General features: G+C 46.0%; 1 protein-coding gene across 1 annotated transcript in view; it reads right to left on the bottom strand.

The window, feature by feature from the left end:
• Positions 1 to 3,091: 3,091 nt before the first annotated feature.
• The window catches only part of MARCHF4 (membrane associated ring-CH-type finger 4), a 105,613-nt gene continuing 81,441 nt past the window's right edge, over positions 3,092 to 27,263 (bottom strand). The window contains exons 3-4 of the mRNA XM_003406073.4: positions 23,019 to 23,211; positions 3,092 to 3,456 (exon numbers count right to left, since the gene is read on the bottom strand). Coding sequence (XP_003406121.2) covers positions 3,092 to 3,456; positions 23,019 to 23,211 — 558 coding nt within the window. The remainder of the gene's footprint in view (positions 3,457 to 23,018; positions 23,212 to 27,263) is intronic.

Here is a 27,263-nt window from a genome sequence, read left to right as displayed (position 1 = left end):
AGCTAGACATTTGTCTGGTGGCATGAAGGGTAGCTTGTGTATGTGGAAGGGGACAGTGGTCTCTGGTTGTCAGGGGGTACTTCTACCTCACTCCCCAGAGATGCATATAAGATTTAAAACCTCAGTTTATTCATCTCTGTATCCATAAGGTCCATTCCTCAAGGCATAGGACATTTACCATCCCTGCGGTAAGTCAAAGCTTGACCTTTTCTACTCGATAATTGACTGTGAGAACTAAAGTGTAAGTTGAGAGAAAAGGGGGACTGTCTCTTGGATGTGGAAGGTATTCCCAGGACCTTTCCAGGGGTGTCTTATTCATTCAGAAATAGTTATTGAGCACCTACTGTGTGCCAGATACTGCTCTAGGTCTTAAATATGTAGTGGTCAACAAGACAGACAGGCTCCTTACTCTCTTGGAGCTTACCTCATTAATGTCCAACAAACATGTTATTCATCATTCTATTAGAATTTTCCGTTAATTGCCTCTTTTTTGATACAACATATTCAGAATGATGACCCTGAATGATCACAAGATTTTGAAGCGCCTTGTGAATCACCAAAAGGACACATTTTGGTCACTGTTGTTTTGACGATACACATATTTTGTTGCAATTCTTATAATTTTAAAAAACTGTCCATGTAACACACCTATATTTTCCTTAAATATTTAATCGAACTAAACGACCTATTCCTAGACCACAATGACAAATAAACACCTTCACTCTACATGGAATTATTTGTTCAGTTTGTTGATTTTTCACTTGTTTGTATGCTTTCCTTGATCTCTCAGAATTGTTATGTCTTTTCTGACCCACTGGATTGTGAGCTTCATCAGGGTAGGAAACTTCCTAAGCCTGCGCTCATCCCACTGATGACAGTGCCTGCCTGACCGCCACCTGGTGGAAGGAGGGCCAGGTCAAATTGAAGGAGGAAATATCTTGTTTGCTGCGTTGTGATATTTGCAAGCCCTCTCCTGGAGCCCTGCCCTGGTGCAGGTCTGATATTCAAAGGAACAGTGCCAAGGATAAGAGGTCCTAACACCTTCCTCTCCTGTGGCTCTCTCAGCTTCTTTGGAATGACATGGTGGGTGGCAGCTCTCCAAATTTCTTTCCATTGCTAATAGTCTCTTTCTAGGATTCCTGGACAGGTGCCTTGGGAGAGTTTGGGAGTTGTTCCTATTTTTGACTCGAAGGGATTCATCTGCTAGAAAGGCAAGATGAGGCCAGGAGTCCCAGCGCTTCGCTGCAGGGTCACACACACACACACACAAGCATGCACATGCACACGCACACATATGTGCACACATGCACACACATGTACAGGCATGCACACACACACGTGCACACATGCATACACACACACACAGCCCTGTGCTGGGCCTGTGCAGAGTTCCGTTCTTGAAGGGAACATTCCTGCCTGTTTTGCTCAAGCTCTTGAGCCCCCCTCCATCTGCATCCTCAGAGGAGGAAATGAAAACACCAATTTATTGCTCTGGAGGAGAACTTACCGATGGCGCAGACACAACAGAGAGGGAAGGCAAGGTTACATACAGAAGGAAGACAGGAAAGAGGAAGGCAAGGTTATGTACAGAAGGAAGACAGGAAAGAGGGAAAAACTCACCTATGGAAAAGGACACTAGTGGTAGGGAAAGAAATTTTATTTTCAAGCTTTTCAGAGAATATTACAAACAACAGAGAGTTTTAAAAAACCCTAAAAACTAGTTTAAAAAAAGTACTCGACAGTGTCCCTTTAATACCCACAGATGACGCGGCCATTGTGCAATGACAGCGAGAAACACTGCAGGTACCACGCAGTGCCTTCCCTGGCAAGGTCCCTGGAACCAGTGGGTGGGCTCCAGGGACAGTACTCCCTGTCAGGCCCCCTAGATGCATGGGAAGAATCAGGGAGCACGTAGCACTGATGGATTATCCTGCCTCTCTGGGGAGGGTCCCAAGCAGCACGGAATACTTAGATCCCCATGCCTTGGGGCACACCCAGCCTACATCCTCCCATCCATTGCAGCAGCACTCTTGGGCAACCTGGGTGGGAGGTACCCTACCATGGGGGACCTGGGCCTGGGCGTGTGCCATGGCAGGAGAAGGCATGGCACTGAGCACATCCTGGCCGTGGGTGGAGTTGGGTAGTCGAAAAAGTTGTTCCTGGATTGACAGCTTCAAATGCTACAGCCACAGCAGCAGGACTGTGCTTGAGATACCTACGGGAATCTGTACTTTTCTCTTGTTGTGTGTGTGTGTGTGTGTGTGTGTGTGTGTGTGTGTGTGTGTGTGTGTTGGTTCCTGTAAACATCTTTGAGTCAAATCACCATAAAACAAAGCAACAGGGGCACAAAAAGACACTCATCTTCAAGCCTAAGCCCTCTTTGAATCTGTCTGAAATTGGGAGTCTCCATTTGGGAGGTTAGAGAAATGCCCCTCCCTCCCTCTGGCCGCTCACACCAACACTCCCTCCCCATACCCTCCCCCAGCGACCCTAAGCCACTCAAGTCAGTGAGTCCTGCCCACCCAGGTGAACCCAGAGGCTGCACGAGCTGTGAGCGCTCCCGCCAGTTCCCACCCGGCCCACCTTCTCCTGCCCCACTGCCCGCGTGGAACACAGCCCAGAGAGAAACCCCAACAAACTCAAAGTTAAGGTCAAAACAGTCCACAAATACTTGTCCTTTCCGCATTTTCTCTCCCAGCTCTTGTGCCCGTGTACGCACCACCCCCACGACCCCAGACACACCCACGTTGCCCACCCCAGCTGCTACTCCTCCCAGGTGTTTTACATATGTGTATGTCTGGGTGTTTTTGTTTTGTTTTGAGATCCAGTCTGTATTGCACTTTGCTGTTGAATTGGTATTGGTTTTTGTTGCTGTTGTTGTTGGAGGATGGTATTGACTGATTGGAAATGACAAACCCACTCCCAGCACCAGCCCTGCACCAGCCCCCAGGGCTCCTGCCTGCTCTCTGCCCTGGCCCTTGAGGTGCCTTCACGCCTCCCTCACACCTGCCTTCTGACAGGTGTCCCACAGCCCTCTGCAGCCCCGTCCCCTCTCATACTGGTGGTTAAGGCCTGCCTTTCAGATCTCTTCTCACACTGTCGTGACTCTCATGACGAGCTCTCGGCTGCCCGGGGGGCTCCGCTGTTCATGAGGTCTTAAGTGACTCAAGATGTGCAGGATGGTGTAAGCACAGTGGTGATCGGACAGAGGGCCTGAGGGGTGGCTGGCAGCCCGGGTGGGGCCTTCCTCGGGGGCAGGGTTGCCCACGGCCTCCGAGGAGGAGGAGGGGATGTTGGCCTGGGTAGAGGAGGAGGTCCGGGGGTTGGTCCTGCCCCCTGACTTTTGATCCTCCAGGTCCTTTGTCTTGTCATAGTTCAGCACTTTCCACTGCTGGTTGACGGCCTGCCACCGTTTAAAGATGCGGTACACGGAGGGTCCCTCATGGATGATGAGGCCTGGAGCACCGGGGAGAGGAGGAAAACAAAAGCCAAGTAAGAAAGTGCAAGCGACTGAGAAAACCTCAGTCTCCCTTTATTTACAAACAGATACAGGCAGCGCATAAGCTAGGCTTTATCACTTTGACTTGTTCTTTTCAAACCCACGATTCCCCTCTCTGTCATGTTTACCACCTTTAGATTCCTAGGCTGGAGGAGTCTTCAGGAGGTAGAAGTTGGAAGACCAAGTGCTGTGTTCAAGAAATAGTTGACCACCAACATGCAATGCCTTTGCCTATTCTACCTCTCCCTCCTTCCCTCCCCACTTTGCTTGACAAAATCCAAATCCATCCTTCAAGGTATAACATAAATATCTTTTCCTCTCTCTATCATGTATCCATGGCACCTGGTACTTAGCAGATGCTGAATGTATCGTGTGATTTCAAAGGCGCCATAAAAGAAACCCTATGGTCATTCCATACCTGCTGAATGATGTCTGAAATTCCACTGGTTAACTCTGCACAACAGCCCAATGCTACTGAGATACAAACACCCCTGAGAAAAATAACCTTGATGCAGTTACCTTGGCCAGAGGCAGTGGTATAGTGGAGTCAGGAACAACCCACATCAGGCAGCCAGGGAAATGAATATTCATTGTGAACCTAGGATGTGCCAGGCTCTGGGAATACTGCAAGGAGAGATATGGTTGGATCTCGCCCTATGAGAGTTTGCTTACATCAGTAGACTCTTTCATTTGCTGGCATATACTATGAGGAAAATAAAAGCCAGTTAAATAGCCACTGGCTGCAGGAGTTGGGAATCCTGTTTTAGCTAGAGTGGTGGGAAAGACCTTTCGGAGGAGGTGATATTTGAGTTGAGACAAATGATGAGAAGAAGGGATCCATGCAAAGATCTGGGGAGAGACCACTTTACTGGAAGGAACTGCAAGTTCAAAGGTCATGAGGTAGGAATGACCTGAACAAGAGTCAGAAATGAAAAGGAAGTGAATATATGGAGATATGGTAAGGAATTTGTATTTTATCCTGAATATAATGGGACGCCATAGAAGGGTTTTAATAGGGGGAATGATGTGATATGATTTACCCTTTGGAAAGTCCACTCTGTGGGAGAAATAAACTGAAGAAGGACAAGAGTAGGAATGGGAAACACAGCAGGAGGTGCAGCTCAGGTTGGATATGATGGCGGCCTACCAGTTGCCAGTTGCCATCAAGTCAACCCCGGTTCATGGAGATCCCATGGCTGATTTTTTGGAAGTAGATTGCTCTCTTCCAAGGTGTCTCTGGGTGAACTTGAACCTCCAACCTTTGGGTTAGCAGTTGAGCGCATTAACAGTTTGTACCACCCAGGGACTCTGATGGCAGTCTAGATTAAGGATATAGTGGTGGCAATAGCAAGGAAGTGTTCATATCAGAAGGTACAGTAAGTTGGAGGTAAGGCTGACAGTTTGCTGACAGATGAGGTATGAGTGGTGAGAAAAATTCGGACAACTTTGAAGACTTTAGCCTCAGTAGTTGGATGAATAGTGATCTATTTACCAGGATGTGGAGGGCAAGGGAGCAGGAGATGTAGGTTTGGTGGACGGGTGGTGGCAGTGATTTTATTAGTTCCCTATTGCTGCTAAAATAAATCACCATGAATTCAGTGGCTTAAAACAACACAATTTATTCTTTTATAGTTCTGGTGACCAGAAGTCTAAAATCAGCCTCATTGGGCTTAAGTCAAGGTGTCAGCCAGGCTGGTTTCTCCTGGAGTTTTCAGGGGAGAATCCATGTCCTTGTCTTTTTCAGCTTCTAGAAGTCACGTACATTCCCTGACCTCTTCTTCACATCACTCCAACCTCCTCCTTCTTCCATTGTCATACCTCTTACTACTCTTATGTTGTAAATTTCCCTCTGCCTCCCTCTTATAAGGACACTTGTGATTACATTTAGGGCCCATCTCAAGATCCTTAACTTAATCACATCTGAAGTTCTTTTTGTCGTAAGGTAACATTCACAGGCTCCAGGGATTAGGATCTGGGTATCTTTGGAGGTCATCATTCAGCTGACCATAGTGATTAATAGTTATATTTTGGTCATGCTAAGTGTAAGATGCCCAATAGAAATATTAATGGAAGAGTCAAGTGGGCAGTGGGCATACGAGTATGAAGCTTAAGAAGAAGTCTAGCCTGGAGATAGAAGTCACCAGTATAGAGGTGGAAATTGAAGCCTCAGAAATGGCCAAGATCTCCTGGGGAGAGAGTGGGGTTTTGATGTTTAGAAGTTTGGTGGAGATTTTGTTGGAGGTGGAGCCAGAAAAGGGGGCTCTGAAGGAGTAACCAATGGGGTAAAAGCTAGACCAGGAATTTTGGAAACTGAGAAGCCTAGAGAAGAAGATGTTTCAAGAGAGAGAGTATGATAACTATTTTAAATGCTGTTGAGAGGTCAGCCGAAGAAAAATGAGAAGTGCACTTTGGCTCCGAGGGCACAAGTAGGGGGGTAGAATGATAAAAGTGGTAGTTGGAAATTAAGTAGTTCTCGCCCAAGTGCATCTTTTTTTCTTCTACGAAGTCATCAGCTAAGGTGGAGGGGATATGAGAGGAAATATTGTAAATTTGTGGAAATAGGAGAAGGTGGGAAAAATTATGTTGGAAAGTAAGAAAGTGAATTCCTAGGCAGATGGGGCAGAATTATCTGTGTTGAGTGCCCATTTGAAATTCGTGGCTGTGAATTTGAGGTGAGTCTAGTCATTGGTTGTGTGAATTTTTTTTCTGTATAACTCAACTGCTTCCTCAGGTGCAGATGTGGAGTAAGAGGAAAATTGTTTTTTCCAGGCAAATGGACATGAGAATTGTGGATGTTTGTAAAGGAGTGGTTATCATGCTATACCATGGAGTCTAAGCTGGGAAGGAGGCAAGTGAAAATACAAAAGGAATAATGAAAAATGATACGGTCAACATCAGGGGGTTTCTATGAGGTTGGAGAACTGCTGGGGTAGAAGTACAAGTAGTCCCTGACTTATGACGTATTCAAGCTACGACGAACTGCATTTAACACAGCTGTTTTTTTTTTTCAATGTATCTTATCGTTAGTAATATATACTACATACAATGTTGCAGCATGTAATCTGCTGATGTTATTATTCTCAGATATTCATTCGTATATGTCCAAAGATGGAATTTATAAAGATCTGATAGTAAAAGGCAATAATAATAAAAACTAAAAAAAAAAACAAAAAGAGGTATTCGACTTATGTCAGAACCAACTTAGAATGAAGTCATCGGAACGAATACCGCCGTAAGTCAGGGACTACCTGTACTGAAGTCAGTGAACTACAAGGATGGGGGCGGGGTGGTGGTGTGATAGTTAGGAAATGGGATGTTTAAATCAAGATTTTTGCAATTGACGTAATTATTAGCAATAATGAGGTCTCAGGAATGACGATTTGAGTAAGGGCTAAGGTTGGCTGGAGGGAAAGATCTTTTGAATAACGGAGAAACCAGGGAGTTGGATAGATTATCTATATCAACCATCCTCACACTGTCAGACCAATATCCCCTTTTTATAACAAATATACTTTAATATGCCCCTTTCTTATCCTGAAATGAAATTCATAAGATAATATAGACTGTTATATTAATGCAATGCCCTAACAGGTAATATAAGGCAAAACATAGGGGAAGTCATATATAACAAAACAATGTGAAGTTCAGTATAAATGCTGGGGCACAACAACGTTAGAAAACAAACAGAAAAAGCCAAAGATTTCCAAAATGCCCCCTAGGGCATAGTTCCATCTCTCCTGAGAACCACTGCTCTGTATAGATGCTGCTGGCAGGAATGGTGGAGGAGGGGGCAGTGTAGGAGCCAGGTGCATCAAGGAACGTAGGAGTGAGTAGGTGGGCAGCAGCCAACAGCATCAAGAAGGGCAAGGGATGGTAAAGTATGATGACATGCACTTCAAAGGTGCCAGGGGTTCTGAAGGAGGAAGAGAGGCAGTTTAGAAGTGTTGATGGGGAACAAGGAAGACATGGACCCCGCCTCCAGGCCGGATAGAATACAGTGTGTGGGAGAAAAAACAGTCACCACTTTGGGACCGCTGTGTAGGAATCAGAGACCTCAGGAGACAGCCATGTTTCAATTAAAGGAAGAAGATGAAAGGGATACTCAGGATTGCTAGCTGCTAGTGCTGGACTGTGAATTCCAGAAGGCAGGCTGGAAAGGCCGGGAAGATGGGGTCAGATCAGGGGTGAACAAAGTGGGAAAGGAATGATGGTCCATAGCGTGAAGGTGCTCTGGGAAGCTTAGACTTCGGGTGGTGAGTGAGATGATTAGGGGTGTGAGGTTCCATGGAATTCATCCTGCACCAACTGAAAGTCAAGGAGCCAGAGGTCTTACCCCTGGGAGGAGGAGCTGGACTCATGGAAGCAAACAGCCTCTTCCATGTAAAGGGAAGGGGCTGGATGGGAACCCCTCAAAGCCTCCTCTTTCTCCAGCATGCTGTGATTCTAGGAGACAAGAACAGCCACCCACTGCCACTTTTTCCTGCTTTATCCCAACAGTTCCTGAAATTGTACTTTGCTTAACAAGTCTCCAAGGATTCAATGAAGGAGAGACAGAGTCTCACCGTAGCCCAGTAGCTGCTAACCCTTTGTTTGGGTCACAGGCTTCTTTGAGGATCCAATTACAGCTCAGGACCATCTCCGTGGAAAAAAATACATATACACAGATTGTCCTTATAATTTTAGGGGGTTCATAAATCTCCTGAAGACCACTTGTGGACTCCTTGATCCGGTCTGATTCTGGAAATGGAGACTTCTCTGTCCCGTTCTCTCGCCCTCTCTCAGATGTGCTGCCATCATTCTGTCAGCCTTTTGGATATATACTTAGAGCAACATTTCGTTCTGTCATACATAAGTTCACTATGAGTCGGAGCCAACTTCACGGCAACTAACAACACCCACCACCCTTGGCATTGCAGCTGTTCCTTTGCTCATTTAGTCCACAAGCCTTATTTGAACATTGCTGTGCTCTTTTCGCTAGGCCATAAGCCCCTTGAGGGCAGAGGCCAGGTCTGGTTGAGGTTTACGCAGCTAACTCAGCACCAGGAACTTAATAAAGCCTTGGCGATGATGGAGGAGACAGGGCCTGGGGGAGAGAGAAGTGGGATCTTTTGAAGCCCCAGACTAACTCTTTCCAGTAAGAGCCACTACACTTGATTCTTAATTAGCTTCTTGATCACACAAGTTTACCCTGATTGAAGAGGGTGGCTTAAAATTTTGGTCTGAACACTGCCTTCTCATTTTCTAACTTTCTGGTATTCAGGAAGTAATTAAACCATTTTAATGCATCGGTGGCTGAAGGGGAGGAGGGAGCACCTGTTTGTCTAGATAAAGCTTGTTTAGCAAAAGTTGGAAAAGCACAAATAGAATACCTCATTCACATCCATTCCCCTCAGCCCTGCACCTGCTTCCTGCTCTACAAATTACTTATTGATTCCTTGGGTGTACAGAATTAAAAAAAAAAAAAAAAGGTGGGGGAAGATGAGTGGGACCTATGTGGTAGGGGCAGGTGAAGTGGGCAAGGTTGACAAGGTCGGTGAGGCTGTTGGTGAAGGGAGGCAGGGAAACAGTAGAAGAAGAAAGTGAGAAATCAGAACGCATAGTAAAATAAACTCAAGAAGTAGTAATGAGTCTTTTCTGGACTTTTCTATTTAATTTACCAGTTATTCAGTAGCCGCCTAGCGAGGCATTGGTGGCTCCATGGTAGAATGTTTACCTCCCATGTGGGTGACCTTGGTTTGATTTCTAGCCAACGTGCCTCATATGCAGCCATCACGGGTCTGCCAGTGGAGGCTTGTGTGTTGCTAAGATGCTGAACAGGTTTCAGTGGAGCTTCTGGGCTAAGATGGACTAGGAAGAAAGGCCTGGAGATTTACTACTGAAAATCAGCCAATGAAAACCCTATGGATTTCCAGCTGATCATGGGGATGGGGCAGGGTCAGGCAGCCTTATTGTTGCATTGTGCATGGGGTTGCCATGACCTGAGGTGTACTCGAGGGGCTGACAACAACAAGTAACCAACTAAAATGCACCTAACCCTGGGCTCTATTTGTGAGAAATACTGTTCCGGAAGAATTGGAATGTATCTCCACTTTCTGGACTCCTCTTCCTCACATAACTGTAGGCTCCACAGGTTATCAGAACCCTTCATTTGTCATCTTAGCTCTCCCCGGCCTCCAGCTGAAATGGCCACTTGCCATTTCAGAAGATGGAAGGGAAGGGCGAGCTACCGGGAGTGGGCTAGTCGCCGGTACAGCTCCCCCAGCCCCAAACTCACCATAGCCCTATCGGCGTTCTCCCTGAGGTGGGGTTGCAATCATCCACTGCTGGATTTTGGCCACTGGATCTTGTCTGTCCACAGCAGTGAGATTCAATTTAATTCAGTTTACCTAGTATTTCCTGAGTACCTATGATGGAACAAAGAACTGGTTCCCATCACATATGGAATTAACAGGCCAAGGCTAACTGAGAAATCTGTAGAGGACCCTGTAACCCCCTCAGTGATGCCAGCACCCCCTCTTTCCACTCCTTATCTCCTGCTAGTATCCTAGCTTAAGAGGCATAAAAATGCTGACAACTCTACAACAGCGTGTCTCAGAATAAGCGTGCCCCAGTATCACCTGGAGGACTAGTTACAACATAGATTCTCAGGCCCCACCGCCAAAGATTGTGGCTCAGAACATCTGGGGTGAGGCTAAGAAATACGCATTTCTAAGGAGCTTTCAGGCCATGCTGATGCCGCCTGTCTCTGGGCCACACTTGAGTAGCATGGTCCTTAGCCCCGCTCTGTCTCATGGAAGCCTCTACATTTTGACTGAAGTAAGGACTGTAAGTAATTTTTCAAAATACTCCTGAACATGACAGCCATAAAAATGTAAGGCAACAGAACCAGTTTTCGTTGAATTGACCCTGACTTATGGTGACCCTGTCCGTGTGTATCAGAGTAGAACTGTGCTCCATAGGATTTTCAATGGCTGCTTTTTCAGAAGTAGATTGCCATGTCTTTCTTTTGAGGTGCCTCTGGGTGGACTCGAACTGCCAACCTTTTGGTTAGCAGCTGAGTGTTTTAACAGTTTGCACTACTCAGGGACTTCAAGACAATAGAACAAATAGATATTACCTGTCCTAGACCCAAATCCTTTTGGGTCCCATAGTTTAAAATCAACTCATCAATGAACCAAAAAAAACCAAACCCATTGCTGTCGAGTCAGTTCCGACTCATAGTGACCCTATAGGGCAGAGTAGAGCTGCCCCATAGAGTTTCCAAGAAGCGCCTGGTGGATTTGAACAGCCAACCTTTCGGTTAGCAGCTGTAGCTCTTAACCACTATACCACCATGATCAATGAACATGTACTGAATATTCAGCTTCTGCCACATACTAGCCTTGTTCCTTTGGGTTAGTTACTTCCTCTTTCTGAATGTGTTTTCTCATCACTAAATTGGGGCTGACATGTGTGCCAAGGCCTGGCACTCTGCCTGGCCCCCACTGAACACTCAATGCCACGTGATATTGACTGTTGTGGGGCAGGAGTTATAGGACACTGAAAACACCCACTTGTATCTCTTCCTCCTTCTTCATTGCCAACCCCATTCCCAGCCACAAGCGCCTGTTCTTCCATCTCCTATCTGTCCTTTTTCCCAGTCCTCAGCCTGAGTCATTGTTTATAGATGAGTAACATGTTAGAGCTGAAAGGGGCTCTGGGGACCAACCGATTCTACACATGTGGAAATGAACTTTCACATCTGTGCTTCCTCGCCCACCACCAAAACCCTCTAGTAGTGCCAGAGAGAGATGCTCCCCTCCGCTTGCAGAGTCCCCCACTGTCAGGCAGCTGTGGAGGAGTGAGACTGCATGTCTCACACCAAAGCCTCACCATTGCCAGAGACTTATTTTCCAGATTCTACCACTCAAGAGCCCAGCCCTGTTGAGAAGCTGCACTAAAGAACATGTCAATAAAGTGTGGGAAAGAAATAGCCAGCTATTTTTGGTGGGTTCAGACGATGCTGCTGGAAGATGCCAGATTGGCAGTGCCACCAGGAACCTGATAGTCCCCAGGGGTACAGCTTCGTGGTTTTCACAAGTGTGGTCAGGCTATTCTTTTGGGGTCCTCTCTGAAGATCAGTGAGGTGGCAAGATGTGGATCCAGGGTCTCCACTCGGGCAGGCTCTCCTTGACTTGACTGCATTGAGCCTTAGTTTTGGCGACTCTTCCAGTCACAAAGACTCAAAGGACAGAGGAAGCCTACAGCAGCGAATGGAGGTGAACGTGAACCCTCCCCTTATATTTCTGTCCCTCCAGTGCCTTGCCACTGCCAAAGGAGAGGCATCCCCCTGGAGGTGACTCCTGTCAGAGTTCTCTTCCTAGCAGAGTTCCTGTCTGGCTGGGTGGCCTTGATCAAGTTGTACGGAGTGTTTCTCAATGCACCAGGGCCAGAACCACCCCCATCACTCTGCCTACCCAGGACATCGCAGAGACTTGTGAGGAGAGCTCTGCTAGAAAACCATTAACGATGCCGAGACCCTGTGAAGCAAAGCGAGCTTAACTCACTAGAACTGGGTAGGAGAGAGAAATTTTGGAGGCCCATATATCCCTGCATTGATGTAATCGAGGGGCTCATTCCTGGAAATGTCTTCGTGATTTTCTAAGATTCTGCAGGTTTTTTTTCTAAAGACGTTTCTTAGTGAAGCTTAGAGCTCTCATTATCTGAACAGATGTTGACAGAATGGTATTTCTTAGACGCTGTGGATGATGTCACTGCATGGTGATGACAATGATGATGATGGTGATGATGGTGACGGTGATAATGATGATCGTAATATGAGGATTATGACAGTGTTAGCAGTGATGACGTTGAAGGCAATTATGACAATGACGATAAAAAACAAACAAAAAACCTGTTGCTGTCTAGTCAATTCCAACTCATAGTGACCCTATAGGACAGAGTAGAACTGCCCCATACAGTTTCCAAGGAGTCGCTGGTAGATTTGAACTGTCAGCCTTTTGGTGAGCAGCTGAGCTCTTAACCACTGCACCACCAGGGCTCCATGGTGATGATAAAAAAAGATAGCCAATATTTATTGAAAGCTTTACTGTTACTCGAAAAGGGCTAAGCAAATATAATCTTTACTTTTCCCAGAAAACACCTATCAGGGAGGTGATATTATCCCCATTTTACCGGGGAGGAAACTGAACTCAGAAAAGCTAAATGTCCTACCCAATGACACACAGCTGGTATGTGAAGTGGATGTGGTCCTAGGTTCATCTGAAACAGGACAGTGCCATTTGTCTGGAGTCGTTTCCCCCTCTGTGCTCCAGGTTATGTGCTTGCCCCAAACCGTGAGCAGCTGTGAGGAGTATACTTAAAAAAAAAAAAAGTATGTGTGTGTATAGACACGTAAACACACAAAGTTATAAACATTCATACTACTACATACATACACACTTACATCAACAATTTCTGCTTGAATTCATAACAAGATGTCTTTTGCAGTGTGTATCTTAATACATGTGCTGCACTGTTATAACACAGCAGTCAAGGATGTGGGCTTTGGAGTCACAACTGTGTTCTGGTTGTACGACCTTGAGCGATTTTACTCTCAGCTGCAGTTTTGTTGCCTGAAAAATGGGCATTATAATAACAACTACATCAAAGGGTTGTGGTGAGTAAATAAGATAATGCACATAAAGTACTTTTCTCAGTGCCTGATACATAATAATAAATGTTAGTTGTTATTTTATTACCATTATTATTAATTATCTTATGCCTTTATATTAAAGGAGTTATTATAAAGTTACAAGAGTAGTTTATTTGAGCAAACACACCAAAGCTTTTATATCCAAAGAGTTTTGTCTTTTTTTTAATCATTATTCCTTGAGAATTTGGCTTTTTCTTCTGTCAGGTTATCCTAGCTCAGAATGTTTCTAGAACTTTCTCATTGGGCTAGATTGGCCTTCTGTGATAGAGATGGCTACCTGTCCACCAAAATTTCACACTCCGCTTCCTGAGTATAGAGTTGTCACCAGGAAGGAATTACATCTTCCAGCCGTTTTCACACAAGTGGGGCCAGGTGACTGGTATTAAATGTGAGTATGAGTTAAGCCAGGGTTTAAGAAATGGGTATTGAAGAAAATATGTGTGCTGGTGGGGAGGAGCACGCTCTTTTTCATCTTCTTCTAAGTAGAAGCAGAAGACTCAAAAGCCCAATGGGATTGTGGAGTCACAAGATGGAAGGAGCTTGGATGCCTGAATCTGTGTGTGAAGCAGACCTCCCACTGATCAGGAACATCTATTGGATTAAACCACCGAAATTCAGGGGCTTAATTTTTTTTTACAGCAGTTGAGGTTACCTTAACTAACATACCTTCCATGCTTGATTAGGAGCCTCCCAAGAAAAGCAGTTTATGATTTGATGACTGTTTCATGTGGTCCCCAAAATGTATTAGCTGTCTTGAACATCCACCTTATTAGCTTGGGGCTATCAATGAACAGATATATCACGGCTGAATCTGTTCTGAAGACTAGGCAGCAGGTTCTAAAGTCAGTTCCCAAGAGGTGTTTACTATTTGGAGACATCTGGAATATATCAATGGCTTCCCAAGGGGTCTCCTTTGAATAGGATAGTGATCACTTGGCGTGTCTGCTTCTAAATTAGTCATATCAATCCCCCCAAGCAACCAGCTGCTCAGCTGTGGAGGGAGGTGGCCATGCACTAGAAATCACTAAGAGGTAAGGAAGGGGTGGTTGGGATGTGAAGTTCAGAAAGCTGGGTAAGCCACATGCAGATAATGGAACGCTGACTAGGGATCTTGACGAATTTACGTGGTTGATGCTTATTGTGTCTGTAGTTTGGCCTGGCCAGGCAGGGATGGCAGCACGGCTGGAAATTTCCCACAGCCACAATTGTTAGCCTCTGAGAGTTCTGACATCTTCTTGAAATGGCAGTAACCTGAAAATCCTAGAATGTCAGACTTGGAAGGACCTTGGAGGTTGTCTTAGTTACCTAGTGCTGCTGTAACACAAATACCAAAAGTGGGTGGTCTTAAAGAACCTAAATTTATTTTCTCACATTTCAGGAGGCTAGAAGTCCAAATTCAGGGTGTGCCTCCAGGGAGAGGTCCTTCCTTGTCAGAAGCCCCATGGGGTCCTTGGCATTCCTTGGTGTCTGCCTTCCCCTTGTGTGTGCCTCTATGCCTAGTCTGCTCTTTTCATAACTGAAGTGATTAGGTTTCGGACCCAGCCTACACTGGTATGACCTCATTAACAAACAAACGAAAACCCCCTATTTCCAAACAGGGTCGTATTTACAGGTACAGGGATTAGGATTTTAACACATATTTTGGGGGGAGGGGCACAATTTGATCCATAACTGAGGTTATCAAGTTCAATGTTCTCATTTTATAGATGAGGAAACTGAGGTGCAGAGAAAGGAAATAAGTTGCCCAAGGTCATAGAGGTAGGGTCTTCAGACCTAGATCTTCCCACTCCTAGTCTTTTCTACTGCACCAGGCTATCTCCCCCATATTTTCAAAGTCTCCTAACTTGGGAATTAAAAGGCTTGAAAGGTGGGGTCATTTCAATCTGGAAGAAAGGAGGAGGGAAGAAACCAAGGAATTTTTGTCATATATATTTCTTTTTTGGTAAAGTGAACTAAAATTAAGTATGAAAAAGTAAATTTCTATAATCCTTCTCCCCTACTCCCTACCTCCTCGCTATAAAGCCAGATTCAATCTATCTCAGAGGGCAGAGACCAAAAAAAAAAAAAAAAAACCACCAAACCCACTGCCATCAAGTTGATTCTGACTCATAGCAAACCCTGTGGGACAGAGCAGAACTGTAAATCTTTAAGGAAGCAGACTGCCACATGTTTCTCCTGTGCAACAGCCAGTGGGTTTGAACCACCGACCTTTCGGTTAGCAGCCAAGCGCTTTAACCACTGCATCACCAGAGCTGTTTTAGGCAGAGACCAGGTATCTCAAAATCACTGGAAAGAACCTCAGCGAACTGTACACACACACACACACACAGAGAGAGAGAGAGAGAGAGAACTGTGGCTGTAGAGTCAGTCCCGACTCACGGCAACTCCACGCGTACAGAGTAGAAGTGTGCTTCATGGGGCTTCCAAGGCTGTGACCTTTCGGAAGCCAGTTGCCAGGTCTGTCTTCAGAAGTGCCTCTGAGTGGGTTCAAACTGCCAACATTTCGATTAGTAGCGGAGCATTTAACCGTTTGCACCACCCAGAGACGATGAACCGTGCACAAAGGAAGCCTGACAAAGTTTGTAGAATTTTGATCTTTACCATATTTTTTATAGTTTTTAAGCTTCGGCGCAATCTCAGAATCATTTCTTTCCTTCCTTCCCCTGGCCCCATTCCACTCACAAGAAGAAAACAAACATGATGAGGATGAGGATGAGGTCCTCATTTTGGCAGGGTTGACCTTTTGATGCCAAATCTCTTGGGTCTGTGAAGTTAAAAAAAAAAAAAAGTTTCTTGATGCCAAAGACCTTAATTAATTTGCTCTTGTTAAATGCTAATAACTTGACCCACTGGAGCAGAGAATGCGCCACTTGTTTGCTGGGAGGCTCTGTCAGCTTCTCTGCGGTGGCAGACAGCGTCATTAGAGGTGACGAGGAGGAGGCAGGTGGAACGAGAACATTAGATGTAATCAGATCTTCTCACTGAGGGGACACTGGTAAGGGAACCAAGAACCTTCGAGAAAAGGTGCTGCTCCAAATAACAGCCACTCTCAATTATGTGAGGCCATGAGGTCAGACTATCTAGACTATGACCGGATTCGGAATTCAACAGTTTCGGCAAACCTTTATTGAGTGCCGACTAAAAGGGGAGGATTCCATGGGTAGTACAAACGGTTAATGCGCTCAGTGGCTAACTGAAAGGCTGGTGGTTCAAGTCTACCCAGAAGCACTTCAGAAGACAGGCCTTGTGATGTACTGCAAAAAAAAAAAAAAAATCAGCCATTCAAAACCCTACGGTACACAGTTCCACTCTGACACACATGAGGTCACCATGAGTTGGAATCGACTTGATGGCAACTGGTTTTTACTTGGAAATTTACACTGATCAAGTACCTCCTATGCTGGTCATGGATATTTATGAGCGCCTACGCCTTTACATGGTAAAATACAGGGTCACCAAAAAATAGAGAGACCCTCAATGAGATGGACTGGCGTAGGGGCTGCAGCAGTGGCCTCAAACACCAGTGAATGTGAGAATGGCGCAGAACCAGGCAACTTTTTGTTCTGTTATACATAAGGTTGCTACGATTCAGAGCTAACTTGGTGGCAACTAATAACAGGTCCTTTACATACACCATCTTATTCAATCCTCTCAACAACTCTCTGAAGATGGTATTATTATCCCATTACACAGCAGAGGAAACAGAAGCAGAGGGAGGTTATGCAAATTGCTCAAGGTGGAAAGGTTAGTAAGAAACTGAGCAATACGCAACCTCAGACCATTGCGCAGCACCACTGCTGATCACTGAACAAACACCTGCCACAGGCCTGGCAGTTCCAGACCTGATCTGGCTTGACTCTCGAGAAAGCACTTTGGATGAGAGAATCCCACAGAACTCTCCCTTCTGGGTTGTGTGGCTCTGTCTCGCCTATTTTTTCTCATTCACTGTCTCCATCCACCCTTTAAATGTTCCCCAGGCCTCTGTCCTTAGCCACCTACTCTATGAACACTCCTCCTAAGTTATCCCATCAAAACTCATGGCTTCAGCCACCTTATTGTTGACTGCCAAATCTGTTGGAAACCTTTCCATCCACACAGATCCCTGCTCTTCAGGAGCCCCAGTTACCAAAGAAACAAAACCAGTTGCTGCTGAGTCGATTCTGACTCATGGCGACCTCATGTGTGTCCGTAGGGTTTTCAGTGGCTGAGCTTTTTAAAGTAGATTGCCAGGTCTTTCTTCCAAGGTGCCTCTGGGCAAACTCAAACTCTCAACCTTTTGGTTAGCAGCCAAGCGCATTAACTGTTTGCACAAAAGACAGGGGCAACAACGGCTAACCTCTAAAACCTGGATAGAGAACAAGAGCCGTTGGGCTCACTGAATTTCTGATTGTTACTAGCAGTTACCCTATGGGTAGAGGTATTACTGGACCAATTGTCTCTCAAACTGCTTCCTCATCAAAGCTCTGCATTTGCAATTTCAGAGAGCAATCAGAGATAAAATAGGCTGTAGAAAGTGCCCTGAAATTGGAGCCAGAGGCACTTGGTCCAATCCTCAGCTCTGCCATTTGCTTAGCCCTATGAGTGTATGACCCAAAGCACAGTTGCTTTAAGCTTTCCTTCTCTTGTTAAATATAGATCATAATAATACCCTGCTTATCTCTCAGGGCTGTTGCACACTGTCTCAGTTCCTCCCTATCCTTTCAAGGATTTGGCGGTTTGTTCTGTCCACAGCAACTTACATTTGGCTTTCACAGTGGCATGAGTTGGTCTAGGCAGTTGGGACTCTAAGCCAAGAGATGGTTTTTCTGTAGAGAGGTAGCTTGTAACACTGAAGGTACAACCCTTTGATATCACCACGTTCAAAACCATTGTCCCCAATACTGGAGTCTTTCTGGATCAGACAGACAACCCAGACCTTCCTGGTGATCATTTCAGGCAAAATCCTTTGGTGAGGACTAAAGGCAATTCCCTGAGAGTCATCACTCTGAAATCTTTTTACTGACCACTCATGGTCCTGGAGAATAGCCAGGTAGGCAGAGCCATGGAGGGGGCTGATATGGCTTCATGAGCAGGAAGCAGACCATGTCCCAGACCCTGCATCCTCCTTACTCACTTGAGACCTGCTGAGCTCGTGCTGGCTCCCAGTGGAATTTCTTCTCATGGGTCCCTGCCACCCTCAAGAACTTTCCCTCAGCATATCACTCTGATAGAAAAGGTAAATATACTGTGTACTGAAGCTATACATGTTATGTTCAGATTCTTTATGATCTGTAGTCCTTTAATAGTCTTAGGGAATAGACAAATTGTTCTTAGTATCTGAAAAATAGAGAAAAGCCAAAGGCTCATTTTAGCAAATGGATTTATTCCCCCTCCCTCTGTCAGCCTTTTGAACTAATACAGGAATGTACTCATTTTCTTTCCTCCTGATGATAAACTTTTATCCAGGTACTGAATTGCTCCATCCATCCAGGGAACTTGAGTCTATTTATATAGAGGCATTCTTTCATTCAACATTTTTTTCGACCAACATTTCCTGAGAATGCACACCTCGTCCATCATTCCCTCCACCCCACTCTCTTCCCACTCTCCCACACCATCTTCTTCCACTCCTTCAGGACTTCTGAGAGGGAAGCTTCCCCCTTCCCATGGGAGTAAGCTAATGAGTGCCTCAAAAGTAAGGCAGGTGCCGCCTGTGCTCTCTTGCCTGTGTTTTCCTTCTTCATACAGTATGACTACATGGTGCCTCCTTCTGGCAGGCCAAGTCTCTGTTCCCTGTTCCAGCTTCTCTGCCTCCCATCAGCTGGATAAATTGGCTTGTGTGGTCCAGATGTCCTAGTTCACAGATGGACACAGGAGGCCTGTAGGCAGGGTGGGATTATCCAATATGCAAGGTACATATAGGCTTACTCGTGCTTACTTACTAGTTGGTAGTAAATGATTTCACATGATGTGATGAAGTCCATGTCAAATTGTTTACTACAGATTAGTAAGTAAGTACAAGTAAGCCCGTACGTACCTTGCTTACTGGTTAATCCACCCTGCACAGGAGAGGGGTGAGGGACCCTTCTTCTCTCAGAAAGAATTGCACCCTGGGTTGGCATTCTGGCTCTTTTCTCCTGGAAATCTGAAGATGGTGGATTGTCACCTATGCTACAATATTGCCCGTGTTGAGGCTAACCCCTGGTTGGTAGACTGTGAATGTCTGGAGGGAGCCTGAAGCTTTCTGCATCCCTGAGTACAGTGACTCTTGTAACTTAGAATGACTTTTGCAGGGACTGTGGTAACTATGCAAAGGCGGACCCTGTATCTCCTTGCACCTGAACTATATCATTTGGAGCCCAGAGTCTACCCCTGGACCAGGTTCTGGAGTGCTAGGAGGACTCCCCTTAAAAAGTAAGCTGCTGGCTGAGGCTCCTGTCCCACATTCCTCTAAGTGAATCTGATGCTAAGTATGGTTTCTGCTAGTCCCGAGCCTGACTGTTTAATTGATACCTGTGGTGGGCACTGCAGGTTCTACCTGGATCTCCCTCCAGAAGAGCCCCTAAAAAGCTGATACTTTTACACCCACTTGTGCCAGTGCTGTGCATTTTTCTCCTACTGGTCAAAACACTGCAGGGGAGAAATGACTGATATTTTAACTTCACTCTAAAAACCTCCATTATCGCTACTGATTCCAACCACCATGAGAATCTGTGGATGATTCCAGCTACTGCCTTTCACCTCCCACCATCTTCCCTAGATCACGTACTATTCGCATTTCATTTGGCCTGCAGCATTTTCTCCCACAGACAGCCTCTCCTAGAAGAACACTGGCCTAAGCGCCACTCTGCTGCCTGAGTCAGCCTATGACACATCCCTCAGTCTCACAGTTTCATCATCTGAAAAATGGGAAGAATAATCCTAGCCCCCAGGGTATACTCTGAATTTAATTAGCTCCGATTATAATTTTAAAAATAGACTGAAAGATACCAATGATCATGAAGGTGGCATAGGACTGGAAGATATTTTGTTCTGTTATACATAAGATCTCCATCTGTAGAGGCCAACTCAATAGCAGCTAACAACAAAAAATAATAGCAAAGCCTGAGCTCCTTAAATGTGAGACAGTCAAAATATAAATATATCTGAACACTTTTGGTGGCACCAAAGCAGTTAAAGTCCCTATGCATTCCCCTCCCATCCAATGACTGTCTCCAAATGCTCACTGGCTTGTCAGAGCAGAATAGATAGATCATGGTGTGGCTTTGCACCCTGGGAAATTATGTTTTCCTAAAATCAAGGAAGAAAGTGAAGCAATGTGAAAAACTCTCGGTATTCAGCCAATTCTGCTTCTCCCAGAAATGGAGGGGCTGGCTGAGTGCCACATATATATAAAAAGAGAAAAAATTAAAGATAGAAGTAGGCAGATAGAGAGGAGCCAACAAGGAGATAGAGGAGGAGATAGTGACTGCAGCGCTACTCAGAGGGAGCCACTAATGAGCAGGATAAAGCTCCAGGAAGGCGGGGTTGGGGGCATGTTCTGAGTGGCTCAGAGCCACAGCCAGCAGGCCTGTTTGTGAGGGCTCCTGTTAGTGGGCCCAGGTGCACTCTAAGTCACAGGTAGCATCCGGAGGTATCCCATAAGTGACACTGCTGGACTCCTGCCATCTGATGTAAAAGGGCTAATGGAAAGAGCACTGGACTGTGAGTCCAGAGACCTTGTTTCTAGCGCCAATTCTGGCACTAATGAGCTGAATGACCTTGAAGAGATCACTTCCTTTCTCTGGGCCCCAGCTCCCTCACTTGCAAAATGAGGGAGTTATAGTGGTCAATTGCACGGTCTCCTCTATGTCCAATTCTCTCAGTTTTCAAATCTATGAAACCATGAGTGGTAGAGATGGTATTATTGTTCAGGAAATACTCGAGCTCCCCTCACCCACCTTCCACCCTGGGGAGGAGGATGTACTCCCCCAACATACTACCCCGTTGATGTTGACCAATGGACTGTAGGCAAAAGGACAGTGTGCCAGTTCTGAGCAGTAGCTTTGAAAGATCCTGCAGGTTTCCACCAGCCCTCTCGTTCTCCTGTACTCTTGGAGGAAAAGAGCACGCCTTGATAGTCCCTGCTCTTGGCTCCCAGCATGAAGAGGTACTCAGACCAGGCCTGAACCCAACTCACAGCCAGAAGTTAAGCCCAGCCAAGCCCAGCAGAGCCATAGCCATCTTGCAGACCCGTGAATGGGAAATAAATGCTATAGGCACTGCAACTTTGGAGTCTTTTGTTATTGCAGCCAATGCTAACTAATACACCACACAACAGGAAAGCATGCCTCATAGAAGGGCACATCAGGGACTGACCTGAAGCCGGCCTGAAGGAGAATGAAGGGCAGCTAGAAGGGCCCCAACAGGAAGGCCCTCCATTGCTTCCCACCTCCGTGCCAGAGCCATAGACCTCCATATGGAGAGACACCTGGATTTTGGCATCAACCACCTAGGCCTCAGCAGGGGTAGGAAGGGAGTTCGGTGAGGGGAAGCAATCAATTAGAATGCTTCAATGTCAGATTCCTCCCCACTCAAGCCCTTTCTCTCACACAGTCCTCCAAACCTGGGCAGTCTGTTTCCTCACTGCCAGGGTGCCATAATTAAAGTGAGCTAGAACAGAGAGGCAACAAGATGGCTTAAACAAATTCACAAGTTCTGGCATCACTGGTGTCTGGCTGCTGTGATCAGTACACAAGTCTCCAGGCTTCTCTGATTCCCACTACTAAACGACCCCAAAGAAATTCACACCAACATCATCCCAGCCAAACACTACTAATAAATGTTTTTCTGCCAAACAAGGCAATGTAGCACATTTGATATAAGACTCAAACGAATACCCAGAGAAGATAACTGGAACGTTAATGCACCCAGTACTGATGCCTTAGGGGTAACCTGAGAGTTCCAGGTTAAGATGTGTGCCCAGTGCTTAAGCAAGTTTCATTTTACTCAGAGAAGACCAGGCCCATTCCCCACCTCCTCAGTTAGTTAGACCAGGCCTTCTGAGTGAACAACCATATCATCTGTGGGAATAAAAAACAAATAAACCCAGGCCTCCTCAAGCCAACCTAACATGGTAGAAGAGGGAAGGAACGTCGATTTGGGGAGTGGGATAAGGAAGAAGCAGGAACAAAAACAGTGGGTTTTCAACTGTTTTCTCAAACCACTTACACAAAAGCTTACCTGGAACAGATATATATGTAAATAGATAAAAATACAGAAGTTTAGGTGAAGCATTGGTGAGGAGTCAGAGCCTCTCCATGCAGCACCCCATTTCCCACTCTCAAGCTCTGTATGGAACCCCAGGGCTACACTCGGTTAGAAAATCACTACACCAGAGAAATCTTGGGTATTGGGCTAGGCAAAAAAAGGTCAGGGGTCATCACAGCCATTTCTGGGCATTTTGTTCTCAAGAGAATTGACTTAAATGAACAGGCATCTGTTGGCATGGCTTGGCAGCCTTGGAGTAGACAACAGAAAAGTGGCCTTCCATATCCTGTTGCAATAAATAGAATGACCAAGTGACTTTTCTGAAATCTTCTTAGAGGCAAGCCTCCTTACCCTTAACTTCAACTGGGCAAGACAGAATTTGCTTGCTTGGGAGAGGTTTAGCTCTTCCTTTTTTGCCCCACGTCTACCCCTCCAATCTAAGCCACTGCCCCCTGAGCTCAGAGGCCTCAAGCCTGGTGCCTTCTGCTTTGGCCTAGCTCAGCTTCCTATGGGGGCTGGGGCGGGAATCTTGAAGATCTGTCCAGCTCACCAGTGTGTGGCTCCCCACTTTCCATGGAGTCAAGCACCCAGACCCACCTATGCACACCACGTCCATAAAGCCATACATCCCGTAGCAGATCTGGAAGAGGAGGTCTTGGCGCTGCCACTTTGCCGAGGGACTGAAGGTCGACCAGATGAGCCAAGAGATACTGGCGATGAGGAACAGAGAACCCAAGATGGCAGCTGCAATCTGAACCTTCTCAATGACTGTCAGAGAGATGGCCTGCCACTGGGGAGAAAGGAATGGTAGGTTAGCTGTTGCTTGAATGCTCTCAACCTATTTCCACCCCATTCCCATCCCTCTTCCTTCTGCCACTCTAACCTTTCACATCTGGTTTAGGATTCAAACCAGGATTTTCAAGCTTTTAATACAAAGGATATTTTTGCAGGTCTCTGAGTTTTACATTGTGCTTTTGATATGGAGTAAACTTGTATCACACTAATCAGTCAGAAGTCATCGTAGGGAATAGGTCCTGGTCAGGCAGAGCTGGGAAGGAAGACCTTTAGAGTTGATTACGATACAGACAGAGAAATAGGAGGGAGAAAGTAAAAAATACAGAGCTAGTGTGGGTGGTGTTCCAGGGGTCTAGAATATTCTTTTCAAACAAACACTGTCTACTGTCACACTAATACATACTGAGAGGGCACAGGACTTTCTTTCCTTGTTTTTTCCATGACAACACCTGGCATGTTTAATATACATGCTAGAGGTTATCAATTCAATAGACAAAGAGGAGACACAGGACTTGGGGGAGAGATAAAAAAAATAGTGTTTAATTTATAAGAACAATGAGATTTAATTTTTTTTAACATAAAAGCACTGTACAAACAGCAGCATTGATGAATGGGTTGAAGGCTGTAGTGTGGGTGAGTTTCGACTCTGAAATTCTATGATTCCATGGCTGGCCCAGGAAACCCAGGCTTAAATGAACCTGGAGTTAGACTCTAGTTTGGGGTTTATTCATGTACTCACTCAACAAATATGTACTGAGTATTCTCTGTGTGCTGGACACTGTGCTAGATGCTGGAGATAAAACAGTAAGCAAAAACAGACAAAATCCCTACACTAATGGAGTTTACAGCCTGGTAGGAACACAGACAACCAAATAATTACTCATGACTGCAATACATCAGAGGGCAGAAAGGGATACCATGGTGCTGTGAAAGCCTAGAAAGGGGGACTTGACTTCCCAGAGGAAGCGATGCTAGAGCTGAGACCTGAAGGATATACAAGAGTTTACTTGGTGAAGAGAGGAGAGAAGGAGGACTCCAGACAGAGAGAACAGCATGTGCAAAGGCCCTGTGTCAGGAGGAAGCATGGAAGAAGACCAGAGTGGGTGGAGCACAGAATGCAAAAGGGAGCTTGGGGTAAGACAACTGGAAAGGTAAGCAGGTAGACCATGAGGAACCTTGTAGAATATGCACAGATTCTGGACTCTGTTCTAAGAGCAAACGTGATGCTATTGAAGAGATTTAAGCAGGAGACTGACAGGATCAAATCTGGGAAGGTGGAGAGAAGGACAACCTCCTGATTGGAAGAGTTTGCCTAATACCCTGGAAAGAACACCCCCAAAGGAAGGCATTCCAACATAATTTCTGAGGAAAGGCAGATTATTGTCTTCCATCGGCCAACACTGGGGCCCTCACTACGTGCTCAGTGGCTAGGATGGACACACTGATTCCAGTTCCAGTAGGGACCGATGAGGGACCCTGAGGAATTATAACTGTGCAAAACATTTCAATTGCTAGTCTCGATAAAGAACATCAGCCTTTACATTTAATTATACAGATAGCATCCCATTACAGGTAATTGGGCCTTTAAATTTTCCACTGCTTCCCCCAGCCTAGGGTTACACAGAAAGAAGGAATTTTCCAGATGATGGCCTGGTCATACAGACTTCCCGTGTGTACATCAGATGAGTTTTCTGGGATATGCCTCACTGTCTGTAATGAGGGATCCTGACTGAGATTTTTGGTTCTACTATTGAGGCACCAATAACTCTCGCCTCCTCCAAGGTCTCAAAAATTCTAAAAAAAAGTTGCCCAGAAAGGCCCCCTTAATCCCTAAAGCCCTTTCTTACCAATCCCCAAGCCACCTGTGGAACCTAAATGGTGGTCCTGACCACAATAGGAAGCATCTGAAGAAGGAAGGAGAGAGTATGCTATGGGCAAGGCTATCTTCCTATCTGCCCCATGTGAGGCTCCACAGGGGTGAGGGAAGAACTGTATGGAGAAGGCAGAGAGCAAGAGAGCTTTGAAATCTCAAAGGAAGGTTGGGAAGGGGAAGGGGCCCCAGAGGCACTGGGTTCTGCTACCACCAGGCACCCAGAGCTTCATTCCAAGAGAGATTCCTATCCCAGTAGAAAGACCAGGAGTGTCAGACTTCTCTGTCCTGTGTGAACTTCTGTTTTGCAGTGCCCCAGAGGGAGAATAAAGACGGACAAATGGGAAAGAGCACAAAGAGGAGATGTTTCATCCCCTGCAACAAGAAGGAGCACTGAGCCAGGGGTCAAGTGACTTGATTCTAGAGAGCTCTGTCCGTAGTGTGTCATGTGTTGTCCCTCAGCAGCTGAACAGCCTTCTGTCTCACACTTGGCTGGGCCTCAGGAGCCCAGGATACACAATTGGGACAGTTTGGATGACAGCCACACAATACTGCTTCTAGTCCAAACCACTTCCTTCTTCTGGTGCTATCTGGAGAAGTGAAATGGTGTTTCCTGAGCACACACTTGTGCACTTCAAGGAGTAACAGAAGCAGAGGGAGTCCCCAGTGTCTAGAAATTCACAGTTAAAGACATGGTGGTAGCTTAAGAATAAACTTACACGTCAATATTGACACTCCTGCTGCTTGCTTACCATACTTAAACAAAACTCACTGCTGTCAAGTTGATTCTGACTCACAGGAACCCTACAGGAAGGAATAACTGTCCCATAGGATTTCCAAGCAGCAGCTGGTGTATTCAAACTGCTGACCTTTTGGTTCGCAGCCTGAGCTCTTAACCACTGTGCCACCGGGCTCCACCATACTTATGAGAATATCCTTTTTTTGGCACCCAGGAGAAAGTTATTCCTAAATGGTTTTTCATTTTATAAGACAAGGGCAGATATGTTCTTTCTTGGGGGTACTTTGGAGTGGGCTTGTGAGTTGGGGATCTGACCTTTTCCAGAGGCTTGAATCAGCTGAAAAGGAAGGGGGGAACAAGGCAGCCAGACCTCTGCTCACGCCCCAGAAGACGTGGACTCAGCTGTCTCAGAACACTGCTATTTTAAGACACTTCAAGATGCTGAAATGAAGGATAAAGATGGAAGCAGAGGATGGCGGAGGCACCTCTTATCTTGACCCCTTGTTAGAGGCGGATTACCGAATAAGCAAGGTATGCACGGACTTAATTGTGCTTGCTTACTAATCTGCAGTGCTCAGTTTCACCTGTTTTTCACCACGTCAAAGACATGGTGAAACTCCTGTGAAATTGTGCGCTACTGATTAGTAAGTAAACACAATTAAATCCATGCACACCTTGCTTACTGGTTAATCTGCCCCTGCCCTTGATACACCATCTACATGGCTAAGGTGTCTGGGACTTTTAATGCCACCTTCCAGAAATACACATCTGCCTGGCCATGGCTTGCCGAGAACCAGGGTGGCCAACTCAGACCCCACTCCTGGTACACACACACACTCATACACTTGTTCCTGGAGTGCCCCTCAGAGAGCTCCAAAGGGTCTGAAATAAAATGGCCTGGACGCTGCGGCTCCAGGTGTGTGCAGTTGCCCCTCCCCACAAAGATCCCACCCCCAGCACCAAGTCACCCTGTTCTCCTGGGCTTTTCCCTCTTTCACAGAGGACGCGAGAAACAACTGTGCCAGCAGCTGAAGTTTCCATCCTCGCCTGTGCACTAGCTAATTGATCTTGAAGCCACTTAATTGGCTGATCTTGCATATGTGGAGGTATTTTCAGAAGCAAATCGCTTTGTACGTGTGTGGGGTGTGTGTGTGCGCACGTGCATGCACCTTGCAGGGAAGGCTGTGTTGTTTGGGGGGATTTACGAGAGTGACATCAGGCTGCCACCTTCTCTGCGGATGATGAGTGTGTCAGGACGGGGGTGGGGGCAGAGGGAGCCCTAAATTTTGGCAGATCCAGCTGTCTGAATTCGCGTGGCAGACTCCCACGCCCAGCCCAGCTCACCCTGCCTTTGCCTCTCACAGCAGTCTATCACATTCTCTCTTTTCCTCTCTAACAGCCTGTTCTGTCTTTCTCCGCCTCTCTCTCCTGTCTCTCC

The sequence above is a fragment of the Loxodonta africana genome, chromosome 6 (genome assembly GCF_030014295.1).
Source record: "Loxodonta africana isolate mLoxAfr1 chromosome 6, mLoxAfr1.hap2, whole genome shotgun sequence".
Taxonomy (NCBI): Eukaryota; Metazoa; Chordata; class Mammalia; order Proboscidea; family Elephantidae; genus Loxodonta; species Loxodonta africana.
This window is presented reverse-complemented; position numbering and strand designations above follow the sequence as displayed.